The sequence below is a fragment of the Seriola aureovittata genome, chromosome 16 (assembly GCF_021018895.1).
Source record: "Seriola aureovittata isolate HTS-2021-v1 ecotype China chromosome 16, ASM2101889v1, whole genome shotgun sequence".
NCBI lineage: Eukaryota > Metazoa > Chordata > Actinopteri > Carangiformes > Carangidae > Seriola > Seriola aureovittata.
The window spans coordinates 13,627,979-13,648,684 of record NC_079379.1 but is presented as its reverse complement, the minus strand read 5'-3'; the positions used below and the strand labels follow the sequence as shown (position 1 = coordinate 13,648,684).

The following is a 20,706-nucleotide window of genomic DNA, read 5'->3' as shown; positions in this document are numbered from 1 at the left end:
GTCTTTGTTTTTATAAAACAACTTTATTAATACTTTCTCTTTTGTTAAAAGCAGAATATATAAAAAAAAAGATTTAATTCTAAGAGTTATTTTACAGAGCATAGTGGCTTTTGCTTCAGAAAACAGAAACAAATCGCTACTTGTACAACATGAAAAATAATAAAAAAAAAAGTCCTTCCCCTGCAGTGACTGAGCTTAATCGAGTCAGCATTAAAAGAAATAAAGTTTTCCTTTTCTTGCCAGAAAAAAAAAAAAAAAAAAAAAAAAAAAAGTCTGTGGAAAGTTTATAATAAACAGTGTTGCTGCTACATTAAGGCCAAACCCCCTACAGACACATGGAAAACTTCCTTGATAAAGTGACAATGTAATTTTCTTTTTTTCTCTCTCTCTCTCTCTCAATAGTCTTTGAAATTAAATAAAACTTGAAAGTGAGAAGCTTTTCAAAAAGCAAGCAAGTATTGCACAGGCAGATCTCCTAGTACCCTTTAAAATATCAAAAGGAAGTCACTAGTACACCCAGAGAAGAAATTTATAGCTGAGGTTTTCAGAGGAAGCAGCTGCTTCTGGACAAATTCCTATTTCTTTTTCCATAAATAACTGCAGTTCTGTGTCTACTAAGAAAAGGCTTTTAGTGCTCTTAATTTCTACCTTTCTGTTGGCATGGAGACACATATGTAAAGGTGCAGCAGCCTATTAAACCAGGCTTGTTGTTTTAGACAAAGTGGCAGTTAATCATCAAGACCCGTTTCGAGGTGTGAGAGGTTGAGGGAGTGTCAGTAAGATACAGTTCTGGTGGGCTAAAGAAAACCTTCAAGACCCCCACTCGACCCCGTGATTACAAGAAGAGAGCTATTGCGTCTAACAATGCAGTGCTACACCCAGAGCAGTGCTGCTTAGCCTCTAAACACATCCTCATTGGCATGAAAAACAAGGAACATGAAAAACAAACACTAAAATAAAATATATAAAAATGCATTTCACTCTGTTACACCATAAAAATTCAGTTCTCAAATCAAACATAAGTTTTAAAATGTCAGGATGTAAATGGAAAAAAAAAAAAAAAAAAGACTCAACCATTACACACAGTGTTTAGCTATTGTAAAACACAGTTCATCATATGGTTCGGGTTGTGAGGCTTGGAGCCTGATATGGACCAAAGAAAAACGAGCAAAACAACAAATTAAAAAAAAAGCATAATTCAAAAATAAAACAATGTTTCTATTCTGTATCAGGTCAACTGATGCAATAATTTATTGAACAAGGACAATAAGAGCATAATCTAAAACCATGTTGTGGCAGGGGATAATGATGTTTAAAACAAACAAGATTTGGACAGAATGATGCACAAAAAAAAAAAAAAAAAAAATAAAAATAAAAAAAATATTCAGAAGCAACTACACAAAGAAATAATAAAAACACACACACACACTAGTTGAGGGAGTGGTTTGAGTGTGTTGATCTTTGATTATGCTCAGAGTTCCTATGCGTTTGGTAGCTCCGGGCAGGAAACACAGAGGGACGAGAAATGTTCCTTCTTTATGAAACCATGATCCGGCTGGTACAGCTTCAAAGTGTTCGTAATGGAGTTTGGTGGCTTTAGTGGGAGTTGCCTTTATGTGTGGTAGATCTTATGTTCATACTCGGTGGTGGAGCAGGTGTGAGGAGAGGCCGTCTCTCTGTGGATGGGTGCTGGGATGTTGCTGTGGTGTTTGTGGTTGTCGGTCAGCGTCAGGTTCAGCAGGCTGGTGCAGGTGGGCAGGTAGACGTGCTGCACGTGCTCCACCTCTGATCGACACACAGGACACAACTGAGGGAACAGAAAGGAAAAGGATTAGGCACATAGTGTTCTAGTATTTGAGTATCAGAAAATAAACAAAGGCTAAAGAGTTACATGTTAGTTCTGGTTGGATGTGATAAAGAGCTGGAAAAGTGAAGCTGAGCTAAATTTGAACAAATATATTATTATTGTCAATATTGGAAATATATTTTGCCATGCTTATCCAGACTTCATCTCACACCCAAAAGAAATCTCGAAACCAGCAAAGACGAGTGCAAGCTAAGAGAATATGTAACAGTCACAGAGAACAGCTTTCATTCAGGAAACTAATTCGTTATCACTCAGGTCATTAGACAAAATATCACTGTTAAGATTCAAAGACACATGGAAAATATCTTACAGTAGGAGCCAAGGCAAGTTAAATCATTAAAAACTGCTACAATGTGAAAACTGTTTCCATAGCTTTGCTGAAGTCAGAGGAACTTTCTTTCCTTCTCTTGTTTTAAGTTTCTACTGACTCATTCACACACATCTATTAGCTGGGTCACGTCTCCTAGTTGAGTTAATGGAAGGGAGATTTGCCTGGCTGCTATAATCCCTTCATAAAGACAAACTCACACGTGTCCGTGCACACACCACACACACACACACACACACACACACACACACACACACACACACCATCTGCTTTCACAAAGATGGGCAACATTTAGCTGATTAAGTGAAGGGACAATCAGGTCAGCAGAGTGTAAGCAAAGCTTTGGATGTTGCTTAAAAGACCATAAAAGGATGAGAGGTTGGAACTTAAGTATAATTAAAGAGCTTTCGTTATAGCTGCAAACTCAGAGCATGCTGGGGTGTCTTAAGTCCTGGACCAAGCAAAAAACAAAGTCAAACTTTGGTTTTCAAGCTACTACAAGTACTACTTCTAAGGTAGTGCTGACCCCCCCCCCCTTCACCTCCTCCTGTGGCTAATGAACTCAGTCTTTCACAGAAAAGTCTTCAGAAGAGTCTCACCTGAAGCTGATTTGCACAGGTCTGGCAACACACCATATGGCCGCAGGGGCAGAACGCAGCATCTATCTCCTCCTCGCAGCACAGCATGCACAACAGAGCCTCTCTGAGCTTCTGCAGCCTCTCCTGCAGAGCTCGGCTCTGCTGGCAGCTGCCGCAGTCCAGCCCCTCGTCCTGTTGGTTGTCCCTGCTTGGGGAGCGCGAGGGAGAGGAGCGCTCCCCGCTGCCGGAGCGGGACACCAGGTCCACGACACCAGAGTTGTAGAGTGCGCGACGGGCGTGGTCATACACTTCCTTAGAAGTGCGGCGGATGTCAAAAACATATTTCTTGCCCAGGTTGATATTCTCGTTGAGGAAGAGTGAAGCAAGGTGGCCCTTGAAGTCTCGACTGTACTGCATCATCACTGCATTTGTAACTGTGTCACACCTGGAAATGAAAATAAAAAAAAAAAGACATGATAACTTCTGTCAGCAAACGTATCCAGTTTTGATAAAATCATCCGCCTTACCTAATGGATTTCTCCGCAGTAAGACCTTTTCTTGCACTCATTGTTCAGAAGAGTTTCTGTTTATTTATTATTCCCCTTGCACGGTTTATTTAGCCACCTGATGTTCATCCTGTTCTGATGCCACATTTACCACAGTGAGATAAACACTGAACACTTTTTTCTGAGCAGCAGGATGAAGACATGCATGAAAAAAAAAAAGAAAAGAAAAATCTGCAGACTCTGAGCTAAAACCCATCTCTGAAACAAAAGGACATGGCTGTCTTTTGTACCTTTTGACTGAGAACAATTTCATAGCTCAGCCATTTGAATTGTCCCTGCTCACTGCAAATTTTACACGCACACGCTGCCTATGGAAAGTAAAAATGCCATTTCTGCCCACTTAAGATTGTCCTTTGCAATCCATGTTTCCATCAACACTCATTCGGGTCAAGGACATGTTTTATGTGGCTGTGTGTCCCACTTTGCATGTATTTATACCATAAAAATGGGTAAAAAGGGAACAGGAACACACTTAGTCAGTGTGTACAAATGTGGGAAAATGCATACTCAGAAAGCTTGCCAAGTAGAGCAGAATGAGTCTCTACAGAACACGTTTAGGTCAGGTTTTTCTCCACCTCATAATCTACTGGTCTTTAGTGAAGGACAATAAACTGCTTTACATTATCATAACAAGATGTGGCTTGGAGGTGTGTTCTAAAGCAGGTCATACTAGTGCAATGACTAAGAGCTGTAGCCAAGACTGCTGACAGACTTGTCATATAGAAAAACAGAACTCAATTTAGCAGCAGAGCTTAAATTAATTTTAACTTTTATCTTTGCTCACCATATGAGGAGAGCTACAGTCCGTAACTGACTAACTGTCTCTACTAATTAAAGGCTTTATTGACTTTGTGCGAAGTTATTAGAGGGCCTGAATCCACTCCAATCCACTGCGTCTGCACAGCTTCATTCTATATCCTCAGAGTGTATGTGAGCCACTGATCTGGGATTAAACACTGTAGATCTTTTGCGCTCACCTGTAGAAGGCGTGGGTCTCTGTGATGGCCCGGTACAGACCGCTGGCTGCTCGGTTACTTATCAACTTGAACAGAAGCACCACACTGTCGTTCGTGTCCTTGGTAACTGTCAGATACACACTTTTCCCCGACTGTGTGGCAATCTGAATGACGGGATAGCTTATTCTAAAAATAACGAAAGAAAGAAGAAGAAAAATGGTTACATACTGAACGTTGTTAAAGACAAAAACATGCATGCAACTTGCCTTTTTGATACCCAATGCACCATAAACTCCCATCACTAAAACATTAGACTTATTACTATATCTAGGTGTAGCATACCTGTTAACTAAGCTGAAGTCCTCTTTGCAAATGGCAATGCCCTCTGGGCCGACTCCTATAGCCATCCGTTGCCCATTTGCATCGCGGACCCAGTGCCACTCCACTCCGTAGTGCTCCAGAGAGGAGACCAGCTGCAGGGCCTGATACTCCACTGAGCCCTGGCTCAAACCTTCTAGAGCTTTATGTCTGGATACAATACTGCAGGAGGAGGAGGAGGGTGGGGAAGAGATGGAAAGAAAGACAATCATTTAAAGTTTATTTCACGCTTTTGGACATTTTCTGACACAAGCTTTATGACTAAGATGATCTTATATCAAGAAACACCCACTGTGACAAGTGTATTATACAAGCAGGTTAAATGCAAGACTAGAGTGTGTTTTATCCGTCAACGCCGCAAACGCCTTCAGGCAGAAAGCGCTGATGTCAAACTGCTACGTTTCTGACAACTATACTTAAAAGATCAATGCTTAAGCAGCACAACTGAATGCTTCTCTTGGCCAGCGAAGCCTCCTAATTCTTACAGACTGTGGTGAGAAATTCATAGTGGCATATGTATACCGCATTGATCCACAAGTTGGAGCATGATTCTATGACATTTATAGAAAATAGCTGCTGGAGAATGCATCCTGCATACATAAACAGGCTGGGGTTAAGTGTAGGTGGAGCAATGAACAGCAGTGCCTGCTAGTTCAACATGGCACATGGATAAAATGTTTAATGTAACAGGTTTGGCAGATGGGGTTGATATTGTATAATGTAAGAGGCTGAACATTTGAGGAACGGTACCATGTGCACAACAAATGGTTCCAGAAGGCACTCCAAAGGCTTTAACTACAAAATGGAAATAGTGCAGAAGTTTCTGGACAAAGTCCCAACAGTTGTAGGCAGGCTGGGCATGGATGAATTATGAGACAAAGGGACCCTGGGCACAGACATGTAACCCCCCCCCCCCTTTTTTTACATAAGAGCAAGAGACACCAACTGAAAAAGAAAAGTCTAAATCCGTGCAGTAGTGAAACTTTGTCACACTCTTTTTGTTTACAGAGAAAACACTCAAGATGTACAGTGGGAGAATCTGTCAGTGGAATTCTGCAAACACATGCTATCTGATCTCGTCAGCTGCTCTGTTCAGCTAATCTGCGTGTGTGTGTTCGCTGTCAAACTGGCTACACACACACACACACACACACACACACACACACACACACACACACACACACACACACAGTGTGGCCATGTCTGATGTACCCCCTATCTAAAGTCTTACACCTCAGATAAAAAAAAAAAAAGAGAAGTTGCTGTGGCTTAAAAGGCAGACATGACAATGTAGGAAAACACTGCAAATATAAAAGACACCACTATCAGTTAAAATTAGTGAAGAAGTTTTTGGTTTTTTGCTTAAAATTTCTTTCCTTTCATTTCCTTGAACACCAGCTGTCGTGTTATACCATTGTTGTCTCATGGGCATGATGCATCATTTACTTTTGGTCATGTCTTTATGGGGTGGAGTCCTACCTCCCTCAGAGATAGTGAGGGGGCAGAGCTTTAGGAGCGCTGACAGAGAAAAGGTCAACAGGTTCAATGACTGGCCAGAACCATTCTAATCTGCACGTTTAAGAGATCAAATTCTGTTCAAAGTCTGGTTTATTTGGGTAAATTACCCACAAACCTCCATCATCATTAGTGATGTTTTCAGGCTTTCAGGTCAGTGTAATGTTTCCATTGCAGTCAGATGTGGAGATGTGAACAATGTGAATTTTGGGCTGCCCTACAAGATTATGCTGAGTTTCTGAGATATTGTTTTACCTGTCAATAGTGGCTGTGCTGGGCTCCTCTCCACACAGCTCTGAGTACCAGTACTGGGCTGTGTTTTGGTTGTAGTCGCCAAACTCGGCCTGTGCCAGGAGTGCGCTCAGCTCCTCTGCTTGTTCTGAGCCCATACGTAGGTGACCGTTATGGAGGTCCTCCTTCACGTGCATGAAGAAGAGATGTCTGGTGGACAGAAAGAAAAAAGAACATGGGTCAAAATGGAAATCTTATTGCGGTCTATTGAGGAAAAGCCTTTGGTGAACACATTTCAACTGAATTACACAAAGACAATTTATGTCTCTTTATAAATAATTACTGTTTTCTATCTGTGTGTGTCTTATCCCAAACATGTTCGTGCTCCAAGCAGCGTCCATTCATGGACAGCTGAGCACCATGTGTGATGGTTGAGGAGTCACGACATCGGGGGCAGACACAGGCTAAGCAGGTGGTCGTTATAAAGCTAGAATTTCACCAAAGACAGCAGGTGTGTGTGTGTATGTGTGTGTGTGTGTGTGTGTGTGTGTGTGTGTGTGTGTGTGTGTGTGTGTGTGTGTGTGTAGCAGAAAGAAAAAGGCAACTGTGACATTTGCTGAGTTGTCACGATGATTCCACTTTCTCTTTTTCAATCTCTTCCTCAAAAACATGCTATTACAACTTCCTTGTGTGCGAATTCACTATAGGCTCTGAAAGTGGAAGCTGAGAGAGGAGAAGACGTTAAAGGACTGAATGGCAGTTTTCTCGTGTAGAGAAAGTTTAAAGGAACATTTAACCTGTTGACTCAATGGCCAATTGTGCTTGTACCGCATATGTGTGATGTATTGTGTAACCACTACTTTGAACTGTAAAGTGTTAAACCTCAATGTTGAATGCAGTAACAAAGCTTAAAAAAGGAGTTACATTGGCCAGCATCCCGCCCGTGTCTCGTTGAATAAAAAATGTGATTCAATAATCTCCTGCAATGTGTCCATTTAAACACAAGCCAAGTTACCAATCTTGTGTTGCCAGACTTTTTTTTTTTTCTTCCTTTTTTTTTTTGGGCTGGGGTGTGTGTGTGTGTGTGTGTGTGTGTGTGTGTGTGTGTGTGTGTGTGTGTGTGTGTGTGTGTGTGTGTGTGTGTGTGATTTCTAAAGGACCACTCTCCTTGTTCAAAATGAGGTGGGCTTATGAAGTGACAGATGAGAAAATAGTTCAAAAGATTAATAGTGGTCAAAAACAAATATTGTTATTGTTTGGGCTGAACGATTAAATGAGAACACCGAGTTCTGGCGTGGCCAAGGAAAACAGCGAAATTCTCCAAAAAAATAAGCCATGGCAGATCAGGGCCTTTCCATTGTTTTGACCAGAAGATGTGAGGAATTCTTTCCTTCCCGCAGCAGGAGACGAGACGTCAAAAGGAGTAACACCCTGCCTGACTCAGTCCTTGCATCACGGAGAACGTTGAACTAAAGTGACCTAAACAGATCCCTCCGTGAGATGACCTACGGCAACATCTAAGAAGACTGCAGAGGCACCAGCCTGATTCAGGTCACCGGCTTGTGTGAACACAAACCAGTTGGGCAGCTTTCTTCCTGTTGCTGCGCCTGGTGACTTGAGTTCTTTCATTTTAACGTCTTGACTTTGACTTCTTCCCACATTAAACAAAACTTTATACCCAGCCTCAGTGTAACAGGGTCCCTGCACACAGTGACCTAAAGTAACCCTACCAGATTGAACACAACACACACTGTATGCTCTTATCTATAGACCTCACCTTCCAAAACGAGAAAGTGAAACTATGACTTCAGCTTCCTGTAACAGTAGCAGTTTAATGTGTAAAGAAAAGCTGTGAATATTTTGGCCCATCACACCCCAATATATTAAGACTAAAGCAAATTGCACCTCAAACTGCTCATTATTTCCGCTAAGAAATTTCCCATGAGCTACCCCTTCTCTTTGAGGCATGATGCAAAGAGAGACATTTTTCATTTGTGCAAATCAGGTCACACTGTGGCCTCGGGATATTTGAGAGGGTTTAAAGGGACATTTTGAGTGGAGGGGGATGGTAGCACACAACATCCCTTTTATTAAAGTTTACATAAACCCATTGTGTTTTGTTTATGTAGAAAGCGCATCTTGCTGAGATGTCTCGTGGTAACTACAGGGAACATGTGAGCGAGCTGAAGGTGATGTTTCCTCCGTCATCTTATGGGACTAAAAACCCAGACTCCTGAGGGAGTGCGGCACACCTGGTCGCAGAACACGCGTGTGTTGTATTGTAACTGCTTCAGCATGCAACAAAACAGACACACCCCGTCCAGGCAGACATTCAGTGCTTCCAAGGAGTATCGACAGCAGCAAAAGCAGCCATGAGGCACTCAAAGTCAGCTTACACCACCCCTGATCAAGCCAGACCATAACAACGAAGCCCCATGGCTGACTAGCCTCAGGCATAACAAACAGTGCTTTGATATGGTGTTAAACATCCCATTCCCTCCAACGCACACACACACAAACACTGTGCTCTATTGTGTCAGGCCCAGCAGGCATCATGTGATGGAGCGCTGCTAGTTTGCTACCTGCCTGACGCAAACAATAGGGCCGACTTGCCTGGGAGTTTACTACAGGGTGCCGACAAAGAGTCACTATAGGGCAAGCTGCGGAGGTTACTCGAGTTCAAGCGGGGATTGGGAAGAGGTTAATATTGGTCACTGTAACACTGAGCAAGACATTTTAACATATTAAACGCTTCAAGTCCTCCACTGTTATTGTTGGGACACTTAAACATCAGTATTGTCTCGCTTAACCAACCACTTGTGACACTGTAGTCTTAGATATGTAACTTGTGGCCTCTGGGCTGCTGAGCAAGACATCTGACTTGTGGGTGCTCACATGTGTGTAAACAGGTGTGCGTCTTTTACTGAGCTCAGGCCAAAAATTCTGTAGCTTGGAAGAAAACACCCATTATACACTGTACAGTAGGACAGGTTAACAGAGGTAACTACAGTTCATCGATAGCTGTTCCTGCCTGAATTGCCCGCGGGTGAATGAGATGCATCAGATACGCACGCTGTCAAGCATCACGAAAACATGACTAACACCGACAATGCACAGTTGCTTCACACGCAGAATGTAACAAAATTCTCACGCCGTTTCTGTTTCAACTTTGTGCTGCAATGAAAACTCACATAACTTGCTATGATTGCGGCATGAGCAAATGTTTTGTACAAATTTTCAACACTTCCCGGCTGTTCTAGAAACTGTTTACTCATATTTTTCCTGTTCTTCTATCTATACCTGCCTGTCCTCTATACTAAGCAGACAGCTTCCTAGACGGCTGTTCAAGGATCAGCCTGCTCAGGCGGTGATGTGCTGCCTCAGCACCTGTCAAGCTCTATCCTACACTAAGGGCATGGGAGAAACAAGAGTCCATAAATCCACATACAGTGTCTCCAACATGGTGTTTGAGGCTGATTTGTTGAGATGGACAAAAAGACTTCTGCAAATTTCTAGCAATATTTCCTTTTTTGAAATGTTTCCTGAGTGGGCAAAACATTTAAAACTGATGTGTCAGGGCAGCCTTTTAAAAACAGAGGCTGTTTAAACACCGGTTTTACACAGGCCTGTGACCAACGTGACATCCCGAGAGACAAAAGGATGTACAGATGACCCCCGTGCTGAACCGAAAGGGCATTCGAGCAGATGATAGAGTTTAATTCACTGTGACTCCCATGAGAGCGACTTGGCTCGGCAGAATCACAGGACTTAAATGTTGTCTCTTTCTGCGACAGATTGCCAGGCTGCATCAGACTCACCATCAGCAACTAGACCCCTCCTCTGTATGATTCAGTTTGTTTGATTCACCATGTCAGGGACCAATATGCATCACTATCCAGACACATTTGCACATGCATCATTACAGAGTCATCCGTGAAGTGAACTTTAAAAAAAACAACAAAAAACAACAACAACAACAACACTAGAGTAATCAGAGTGTTGCCTTGTTCTTTAGACTAGTGCTCACCAACACACCAGACATGCAGAATGAATGCCAGGAAGTGTGCACTGACACCAAAGTATCCTGGCCTACTGTTTTACATTGTATACACCTCATCATTGTTTTGTCCTTCATAGATAACCCATAATCAAACCATTAAGAGGTCATAATACTCCTGTGAATGCTAACACAATACAGGAGAAATAAAATGCTATTCAAAACAGTGGTTGTGTGGGGGGGTGTGGGAGTGGGGGGTGGGGGGGTTGTGCAGGGTGCTGCAGGAATGTTTGAATACTTGATTGCCTGGCTGGAATAATTCAATTAAAGCAGGGCTGAAGACCGACAAAGAATATCTGAAAATAGGTCACTGGCTGCAGAGCTGAACTGAGGGGATGGGGATGAGATGATTCAAGTTTTTCACCTGATTTGTTTTACCCAGTCTTTGAACCAATATATTTTGAATGCTAAAATATCCTAAAATGCAGTGTTTGTTTATTTTAAAATCAACTCTGTCTTGAAGCATTTGAAATGTATTTTTATAGTCAAGAAATCTTTACAAGTTTTTAAATGTGCTCTGGTGCCAGAGGAGGAAAAAAAAAAAAAAGAACATGTTGTATCTTTTGAAATAACAGAGACAACCAAGTCAACTAAACTCTCTCCAGTCTGTTCTGCCCATCTATGAAACCAGTCTCATTTTAATGTTTTCTCCCCCAACCGAGTGTCTGTTCCCCCAGAAGGCAGAATGTCAGACGGTTCACTACACAGAAGAACAAAACGTCCCCACAAGCTGAAACCCAACACCTCTGCCTGCAGACTGCAACTCACCCAGCCAATCACCAGTAGAGTTTCAGACCTCATCGGTTGGGCTCTCAACAATGCGGTTTGTAAGCTAGTCAAATAAGATACTGCCAGGAGCTGTGTGTGCTGTGAGGTTACTAGCTGTCAATGACCTATAGTAAACTCTGCTGAAGATCTTCTCCCAAGGTGTGGGCTGAAAGGAAAGTTGGAGACTAAGACACTTAGTGAAGTTTTAATTGTGTTATTTAACAGAAAGTTGCAAAACAATAATTCCAAGCATTAAAATATAAACACAGACGCCTTTGCTCTGTGCTGAGCTGAACTGAAAGCTATACAGCAATAAAACAATGAAGCCGTTTGTATGCTAAATGCCTTGGATTACAGGCTGATGCTCTGTACTGGATGGTAAAATAGTGATTAAAGTCCAGCATCAATCCTAAATTCAGCTGCCAAACAAATAACAAATCTGTCATTCTTGGGCAAGCGCTACCGTTATGATTTCAAACGGGGCAAACAAGGGCTAGGTTACTCAAGTGCAAAACAAATGAAGGAGAAAAGAAACTCACGGGCAAAGTAAAAGTGACTAATTACTGATGGTGGAGCACGCCTGTTAAAGCTCGGGTGGTGTTTTTGAACACTCCAGGACCCATAAGCATCTTGTGTGATGTTTGACTTGATTGTCTCTGTAGCCTGCCAGTGAGCTGAAAATGATAACTCGTGTGTGACCTGAATAAATTACCTAAACTTGTTTTTGCAGAGCATTCAGTTGAAGAAGTAGTGTCTGGATTTTGTCGGCTCGTGCAATGTATTACTAAACGTTACTTAATGTAAATGTGTTGGCATGTTCTTTCGGAAAAACTTTTCTCAGTTGATCCATTCTACAAAACACTACGTAGGGTTGGAAGCTATCCCACCATGCACTGGGGGAGAGGCAAGGAAAAACCCTGGACAGATCAATAGTCTGTCATAAGGCCATAAGGCAGGCAAATGCATTCCCTGACTAGCATGTACTTGGACTGCCTGGTATTATATAAGGAGGAGGAACACAGACCAATGACATCAAGAGAGCACTGTCCTTACAGTTGGATTTAAATATTTGTCTAACCCCCACCCCCCCCCAATACTGTGCTCCATTTATATAATAATTTGTGACACTATTAGTCAAGGAACGCTTCCTCCGGAAAGAACACAAGTAACCTTACATGTAAATATTCTGATTCAGAGATGCAATTATTAAAATAAATCTTCCTTGCTTCAAAGTCATTTGTATTTTGGTTTGGATTTAAGTTAAAGATAAGCTCAGCCTCAAAGGGGGTAAGCAGGTTAACAATCAGGACCTCTGATAAAGCCTGTGCTAATAGCTGTGCCCTTTGAGGGCATCCAACATTTGCCTGATCAGAATGCTAAATACGAGGGCTAATGAAGGGGAAACATTCACATATTTAAACCAGAAACACCCCCCAGCAAATGGTGTTAAATGATGCAGATAAGACAGGCTGTTGTTGAGGCCCTTGGCTCAGTATCCCTTAACCAATGAAAAGTGCGTTTTCTGTAGTAACACATCAGTGGATACATTATGGCAATAGAGATGAATGCAAATTAGATGTCTTGTAAACAACTATGTTTTGCAGAACTGCTTTTAAAAATAAAAGCAAAGAAAAAGACTAAGCTGTTGGACACATCTTTCAGTTCAGAAGGAACTACCTCAAACTCCTGGAAGGTCAGCCCAGCTCCAGTCTTTGTTCAATGTAGCACCATCGGCTGCGCAATAAAGAAGCTCAGAGAGGAGAAGGAGCCACCCCGAGAGCCAATTTTACACATTTACAGAAAGTGAAATACTACATTCATAAAAGAAGGCTGGGAGAGAAGGAAAAAGGATTAAAGAAAAATGCAGTGGGTTTTTGAAGCTGAAGACACAGCTGCCACAGAATCAAGCTGAATTTACACCTTGCAGCTTAAAACAGATATACACAACCAAAGTGCAGGGCCTAATAAAAAACCGTATCAAAAGGCTTAATAAGTAACTAATTACTGATTGTAAGAAAATCAGACAAATAGACAACTGTGTTATGAGCAGCCAGCACAAACTTTGTTGTTTAAATACTAATTAAAATGTGCATTTCAGTCTGGATAGAATGTTTTTCTAAATATTTTCAAGCACAAGTAGGCCCTACAAAAGGAGAAAAATGAATTAACACAAAGTATCCAAGTAGTTGGCTGCATGTGAGCAAGAACACTAGAGTGACCTGCTAGACTTTACGTGGCAGCAGAGTACACATCAGCTTATATAAGCAGCTCTGTGCATGCTCAGTCCACTGCAGGTTATGTAATAAGGCCTATAAGAACAACGTGGAAGAGGCCCACCCCTCATCTCGGCTGAGAGTTTTTGTGCAATGTAGACCTTTTTTTTTTGGTTACACTTCATTTGATAGGGATTGGTCTCATTAATCAAGAGAAAAAGACTGGAAATGAGCCAGAGTTAGCCCTATAGGCTAATATTCATCCGTTGTCTCTAGCCAGTTCTTTGCCCATAAGCTGCTGAGAACATTTACACCAACCCACATACACTTGCTAATTACTGAGCTACAGGAACATGCTGTGTTGTTTTAAAGTGAGTGTGCGTCGAGGGGCTTTAGTTTCAATAAAATCATAAACTGGTTTAATGACTAAAATGGTCTCCAACTGTGTTTTTCACTGTAAATATAGCAAACATGCTGCATGGCAAATATGACAAAAAAATGAATTTTCTGGAGACAAGAATTAGACACACATTCCTCAAACTAGTTAAGAAGATCTTTCCATTCATTTAAAACAGCCTGCAGACATGTGAGAAACAAAAATGTGCAATAGCTGACTCTTCTGTGCCTGCAGTCTGAACAGACCAGGATGGGTGAATCCTGCGGTAGCTTAAGTAGGTTAAAGGTGACAGCACGAGAAATAAGTGGAATGGGACTCTCACAGGTCCTCAAAGCCCTTTTTTGATTTACAAAATAAAGAGAACTATTAAACACCACATTTATTCATGAAAATAATACATAACATTAAATATATAAATATATATATATATATATATATAAAAAACACAGTAATTCACAGAAATGACCCTTGTAAATGCAGCATAGTAATTTCCCAGAAGTGTGTGTTGCTCCCCAAAATGCTACTACTGTGCACTGTCAGCATCTCACGCTCATCTCTAAAAACTGAGGCCAGTGTTTTCTCCCCCACCACTTAAATTATAAATCACATGTGAGCAGATGGAAGGCATCAAGGCCACACCAAAATTAAACACACAACTTGACAGCATGGAGGTGTGTGCCATGTGTGAGTATTTATTAACGGCAACCCCACATACCCCTGCCTGCCGTCTCGCATCTTTATCTCACCTTTTTTCACAACCCCATGACCCCCCCCTCCCCACACACACCCGACGCCAGCCATCTGTTGATAACCCCTGCTAATCTAGTTGAGGTCAGAGCGCAGGCAGCCAAGTGTCCTCCACGCTCACCCTCTCTCACCCCCCTGTTGCCTTTCACTTTCTTCTTCAAAGGTTGCCAAATATGGACCAGAGTGGGGTGGGGTGGAGGGTGAGGGAGAGGGAGAGGGAGAGGGAGAGGGAGGGAGAGAGAGAGAGAGAGAGAGAGAGAGAGAGAGAGAGAGAGAGAGAGAGAGAGAGAGAGAGAGAGAGAGAGAGAAAGTGAAAGCAGAGACAGTTTATATCTGACTGAGATTAAAAAAAACAACAAAAACAACAAACTATTGAAGGACAGAGCACAGTTATTATATTTCCTTGTTGAAGGAGTGACAAAGAGCTGGTGGTGGGACAGTAGGTGAACTGGGGAGAAACTGAGAGCTTACTGGAATGCCAGACAAATGCCGGCCAAGGCAGATACATGTCAGTTTAATGAACAGCTCTAGAGGCATGCTGTGTGTGAGAGACAGAGGGCAGGAGCAGTGTGGCAAAGCTTAAAAAGACACCAAACAGATTTCCCCTCTAGTGTGCCCTCGATCCAGAGCCACAGATCCAGTCCTGCAGTACCAAACACTCGTGACACTGCCTGAGAGAGAATATAAGATCTGCAGTATCACGCTATATACTCAGCGTGAAACAAGTTTCTTGGATAGGTTCCGAGGGCTGAAAATGCACTTTCTAATTATAACTTCAAACAAATTGGGGCTGGGGAATACTGAGTCAGGATCTGGACTTGTCGAGGCTTGTTGTGCTGTTCTGACTAGAAGCTTTTTTGTTTAAACTAATATGGCAGAGAAGGGAGATGTCACTACAACAGGTTATTTGCTATAGTGAACTATTGTGTTTCTTAAAAAAAAAAAAAAAAAAGAAATAGAGCATTCATTTTTCAGATACATGTGACTAGAAATCACACAATGCACACGTGAAATTCACATCCTAATACTTTCAAAAACTGTTATAAAAGTTCACTATTAAAACCAGCTGCAACGATGACTCACAATGACACATTCATGTGAAAACAAAAACTACTTGGAAAAACACCCTACACTGGTGCTATCACACATTTTGCATCTGCATCAGCATCTGCACAAATGTCAAACCGAGGGCTGTCCTTTTGTTCAGACTAAAATGGCCATAAAACAATCGAGACAACAACAACAACAAAAAAAAAAAAAAAAAACAACAACATCAGGCACAACAAAAGTTATTTTGAGTTGAATGGGGGCAGTGACAGAGGTCCTGGCTGTCACACAGAGGGTCCCCAGGGGCAGCCACAGAGCAACACATAGCCCCAGAGCTGCTGGATCACATTTCCTGCCTGGCGTTCTACCAAAATGACCTATAGTAACCCCGGAAGAGCTGCTGGAAGAGGTTACTACAGGGCATTCCACTGTGTTGGAAACAAAGTGATCAGATTATGCTCTGGGAGCTCACTGAGGATGGCTTTGTTTTTTCCAGCTCGTATTCCTCAGTGCATGTCGCATGCAGTCATAAGGAAATAAAAGCATATTTAATTGAAAACACAGATCAGATTTAAATTTGAATGTGATAGGCTAATGACAAGCTGAAGAATTTCACGCAGCAGATCTGCACACAATGTCTATGCAGCAGCACATGGGTTGGTAGACATACCGTGTCTGTTCCTGCAGAATGAGATGGGGCTCCACAAAGAACTTGACCCGCAGCCTCAGTCGACACGGCGTCACACTATCCATCTGCTGGCAGATTCGATTCCTCAAATTCAGCCACAGGTTCTCTCCTTTGCTGCCTGTGAACTGCAGCCCAAAGTAGTCCGCTTCAATTATGCCCAACTTCCGGCAAACCTGGACAGGGATGATAGAAAAGGGGTTGCAAAAGGTGGATTTTAGACAAAGTTATTTAAGAAGGACTCTAAAACCAATTGTGTCGAAAAGAGTAATAGGGGACACACTAAATCATTCAGACAGAGGAAGATTTAAAGTTCCTATAACAGTTAGCAGCATCACATTATATAGCACATAGAGCAACGAGGCTGTCCTAACATCTTGACTTTTGTCAGCAGACTAAGATGACCTTGAATAAAACAGTCCACAGTGGTTTTATCCTCCCAGTGGAGGATGGTAAGACGCGAAGGACTTATTCAGCAGGAATCAATAGTTTCACTAGAGTATCTGCATGAGGGTAAGGAAAGAAAAGTGCTTTTTATCACTTGGTTCATTTGGATTTCTGCTGCCCCAGCGCTACTCTCTCACAGATAAAACCCATCAATATTCCAAAGCTCGCGATAGGATAGAAGTAAACTTGGAGGCTCTCCCGGGGTAAAGGGGCTCATCAAACCCACAATCCCATGCCCCCTTGAGCGGCAGCGGCCATGAGGTTATTACATAACTGCTGGTGAACGTCTGCAGGGAGCCCGGAGGCTGAGATAAAACTCATTCATACCCACGGCAAGTTGGGAATACGCCTTGCATATGAAATAGCTGTTCACTCTATTAGCGGAAGGGAAAAAAAGACAACTTGAGGCAACAGATGAAAGGAAAAAAGTTCATATGCTACCCTGCTCTTGTCCATTTTAGAAGGGAGGATATCGCAACAACTTAGCTGAGACGGAAGTTTCAGTGTGAGTGGAGCGATGGGTTCTTGAGAAGGCAGAAGAATGAACTCGAGTAACCTTGACAAAGCCATCTGCCTCCGACTAAGCCGTGCAGGTAGAGGCGACCGTCGGCACTTTCCTACCAATGTCTCAGAACTTTCCTACATGCATGTCGAGTCAAACATTTGAACTATGAATCAACATTTTTCAGGTTTGTTACAAAAAGAGGTATCATTATTTTGTACATCGTGGGGAGCAGAACATTTTGTTTTCTCCCTCCCCGTGTGCGACAATGAGGAAGATGTAGCAACAGTTTTGGTATTACTGTTTACTGATGTAGTTAACACTGAATATCGTGTCAAGCAGCGAAAACAACTTAAAGTATTCCTCGTCAACTCCTCAAACCGTTTTATTTACTATAGCTTTTGATTCGCAAAATAATCGACGAAACAAACAATATAAAGTTTAGGGAAATTGTAAGTTTCGTAAGACAGACATAACACTGTTGCCCACGCCTGTCTGCGACATGATGTTTTAAACAGTATCACAATAACAACAAAACGTGATGTGTATTACACCTCAGCCTACCTTATTCAGACAGTCTTCACCGTTCGCCTTCGCATCAACTTCCACTTCCATCACCACCGAGTCCGGACGAGTAACGTGGCAGAGCATTTTGGCTGTGTCTTCTGGAAATCTTTGGTGTGCCACTCTTTAAAAAAAATTAAAAAACAATTCTCGAGCCTTCTTGAAAACCCCCCTACATCGAGCCCTCGTCACTTTCTTAGCCCTTTCACTCCGTATGTGGCGAAGCTGTAGCCACCAGCTGTAGGCTATATCAATGAAATGCTGTGCACAGCACCGCCTACTTACAGCGGTCCAATCACGGCCGATTTCATAAAATCGCTGTAAAACGTTAACCAATCAGAAGTCTCGTTACATGCGCTGCTCCGGCTCGAGCTCACATCCTCGTGCCTGAAAGTGTGAGGAGTGAGCAGCGCCATCAACTGGCTCGCCTGTTTCGTGGACGTAAAGTGGCTTTCAACAACTCACCTGCTCATAATGAATTAGACATTTCAGCGAACTTCAGCAGACCTTGGGGTGAGTTTAATGGCTTGTATACGGTTCCCCCCTCGGTTTGTGTGAATTATGTATGGGAACGCAGTCCAGAAATAGCTGTGATAACGGGAAAACATTCCGCCTTGCCAGTCTGCGGTTTCTGTCCAAAGCTTTTATGAATTTTTCATGCTAGCAGCCCCCGTTGATTCACACTCAGTCCCACTTTTCCCATAGTATTCCTGCTTGTGTAACATTTGAAACAACTTAATGTTCTTGAACCAAGGGCACCTTTGCTAAATTGACAGTGTAAACTCTTCAATTAAACTTATAGGCCCACCTTATCAACGCGAGGAACATAAGGTTGAAATAAGCTGCGTTGTTGTTTGGTTCCTGGCTTAAGTGTGATCATAACTTGAAGCTTCTTCTTTCGGTGACTTATCGAAAGAGCGTTCATAATAAATGTTTATTCGACCTCTTCCAAAAAAACCCACTCTTTGACAATACATTATTCAGCAACAAAATGTTGTAATTTCCACAGTGGGAGACAGCCAGGCCAGAAAACTGCAGCCACACACTCATCCTTCCACTAGGTAGGAATGGTGGGAAGCCAAGCTCTGTCTGCCAGGGGACATTTTAGAGTAGAGGGAGCGAGCCTCTCCATATTTTTTGTGTCCTCTCCCACCACTGCATTCCTGTAGCATTGGAGGCTCAGATTCAACAGGATCTCCAGGATTATTGTATGAAAGCATTTACATAGAACGAATGTGACATGAAATTAAATTTGACACACTACATGTCAAAAACACCAGTGATCTCATATTGACCAAACTGCCCTTAATTTAAATCTTGGCATCCAGTGCGCACCAGTAACTTCTATTGGAGTAAAACATTTTTACAAAAAATCCCCCAAGAATTTTTCTCTTTCAGTATTTCTCTGTCAGTAAATAGATATTCAGTTTGAATATAATGTGAAAGATGCATCACAAATGTTTTCATCAAGATTTGAGTGCATGTAATCCATCCATAGCATGACACCAGAAGTACTGGGTTATCATGTAACAGTGGTTTGCCTCTGACATTGTCTATTACCATTAATATTAGTATGGTAAATATAATTGCTCAGGAAGATATTCTGAGAACTGTGATCATTCCAGTGACTTTCTTTCTCTCTCTATCTCAATTACATGCAGCCCCCTACGCACGAAAATTGACTCAACAGATTTTATCAGCTGGGACACGTATGTGTGTGATAAGGTCAGCCGGTCTGGAGTCGACAGTGGTTACTGCCCTTTTACCCCGAGGTGATGTAAGAAGGTGTACATTGAATGAACGGAGGGGCATGCAGTCTGAGCAGCCATCACAGCCATAAATGGAAAAGCAAGGAAGATAGCAAGTGACCTAACATCCAGTGTCGACATGGGACTGGAGGTACTCACCGAGCAGTCAACAGACACACACACACATACACTCGTGTACTGTACACATAGAGCACCTGCAGGTATGCAGCCAGTGGGAGTCTTTTTTTGGATTCATCTTTCTGACATTCTCTCTCTCTCTCTCTTACTCTATGTTCCACATCCCTCCAAAATACAACAACAGACATGCATCCAGAAGTAAGAAGATAAATAAACATAAATAAATGAACAGTTGTCTATGATACACTGAAAAAGCATCTGCTGTGGATTCTGTTTCTAGATACTCTCTAGATACTGTCCTTACAAATTTAGGTATTTGTACATTTCTCTTGGTGCATCTTTATACTTTAACCCAAAGAGCAACAATCATTAGTTTTATGAAAATAATTTTGAACTGAATATCAGTGCTATAATAACTGCAAGAAGAACTATAGTAAGATGAATGGGGAAAATCCCAAAACAACATTTTATCTATTAAGACTTCCCTTTGCACATCTAGGTCAATTTTGGGGGTCGGGCATCTTTTTCTTTTTTTCCGTCTGGGCTCTCACACAGACACAGACCATTTGCAGACTCCTGGTTTGTGGCTAGATATGACATCATGCAATGTGACATCACTTCCCTCTGAGGCAAGTCACCGCTGACTCGACTGGAGCGTGAACACATAGCCATGCAGGGGGTTCTGTGTGTGTTTGTGTGTGTGCATGCGGGCACATGACATCACAGCGTCATCACTACCCATCTCCCCAGCCAAAGCTGTGCCTCTTGAAGCAGAGATTATGTCAGAAAGTGCCATGCTAGCAGAGCTGTTGCGGCTGTTGTTGTTGTTGTGGTGGTAGCTTTGATTCCATTCCTTCCTCCCCCTCAATCTGTCACTGGTAAAGCTGAAAGACGAGCAATACTGGGCAGCTGACAGATAAAGCAAAAGGAGTGGACTTGTTTGGCCAAGGATGAGGAAAGGCCAGAGGGCGAGC

The 20,706-nt window shown here is 42.3% G+C and overlaps 1 protein-coding gene across 1 annotated transcript; it reads right to left on the bottom strand.

The window, feature by feature from the left end:
- mylipa (myosin regulatory light chain interacting protein a) lies at positions 1 to 18,064 on the bottom strand. Its single transcript, XM_056399196.1, has 7 exons — positions 17,847 to 18,064; positions 16,319 to 16,509; positions 6,444 to 6,629; positions 4,638 to 4,835; positions 4,317 to 4,481; positions 2,795 to 3,218; positions 1 to 1,807 (listed from the first exon to the last, which is right to left on the bottom strand). The coding sequence occupies exons 1-7, from the start codon at positions 17,931 to 17,933 to the stop codon at positions 1,613 to 1,615; spliced, it is 1,446 nt and encodes a 481-aa protein (XP_056255171.1). The 5' UTR covers positions 17,934 to 18,064; the 3' UTR covers positions 1 to 1,612.
- Between the last annotated feature and the right edge of the window lie 2,642 nt (positions 18,065 to 20,706).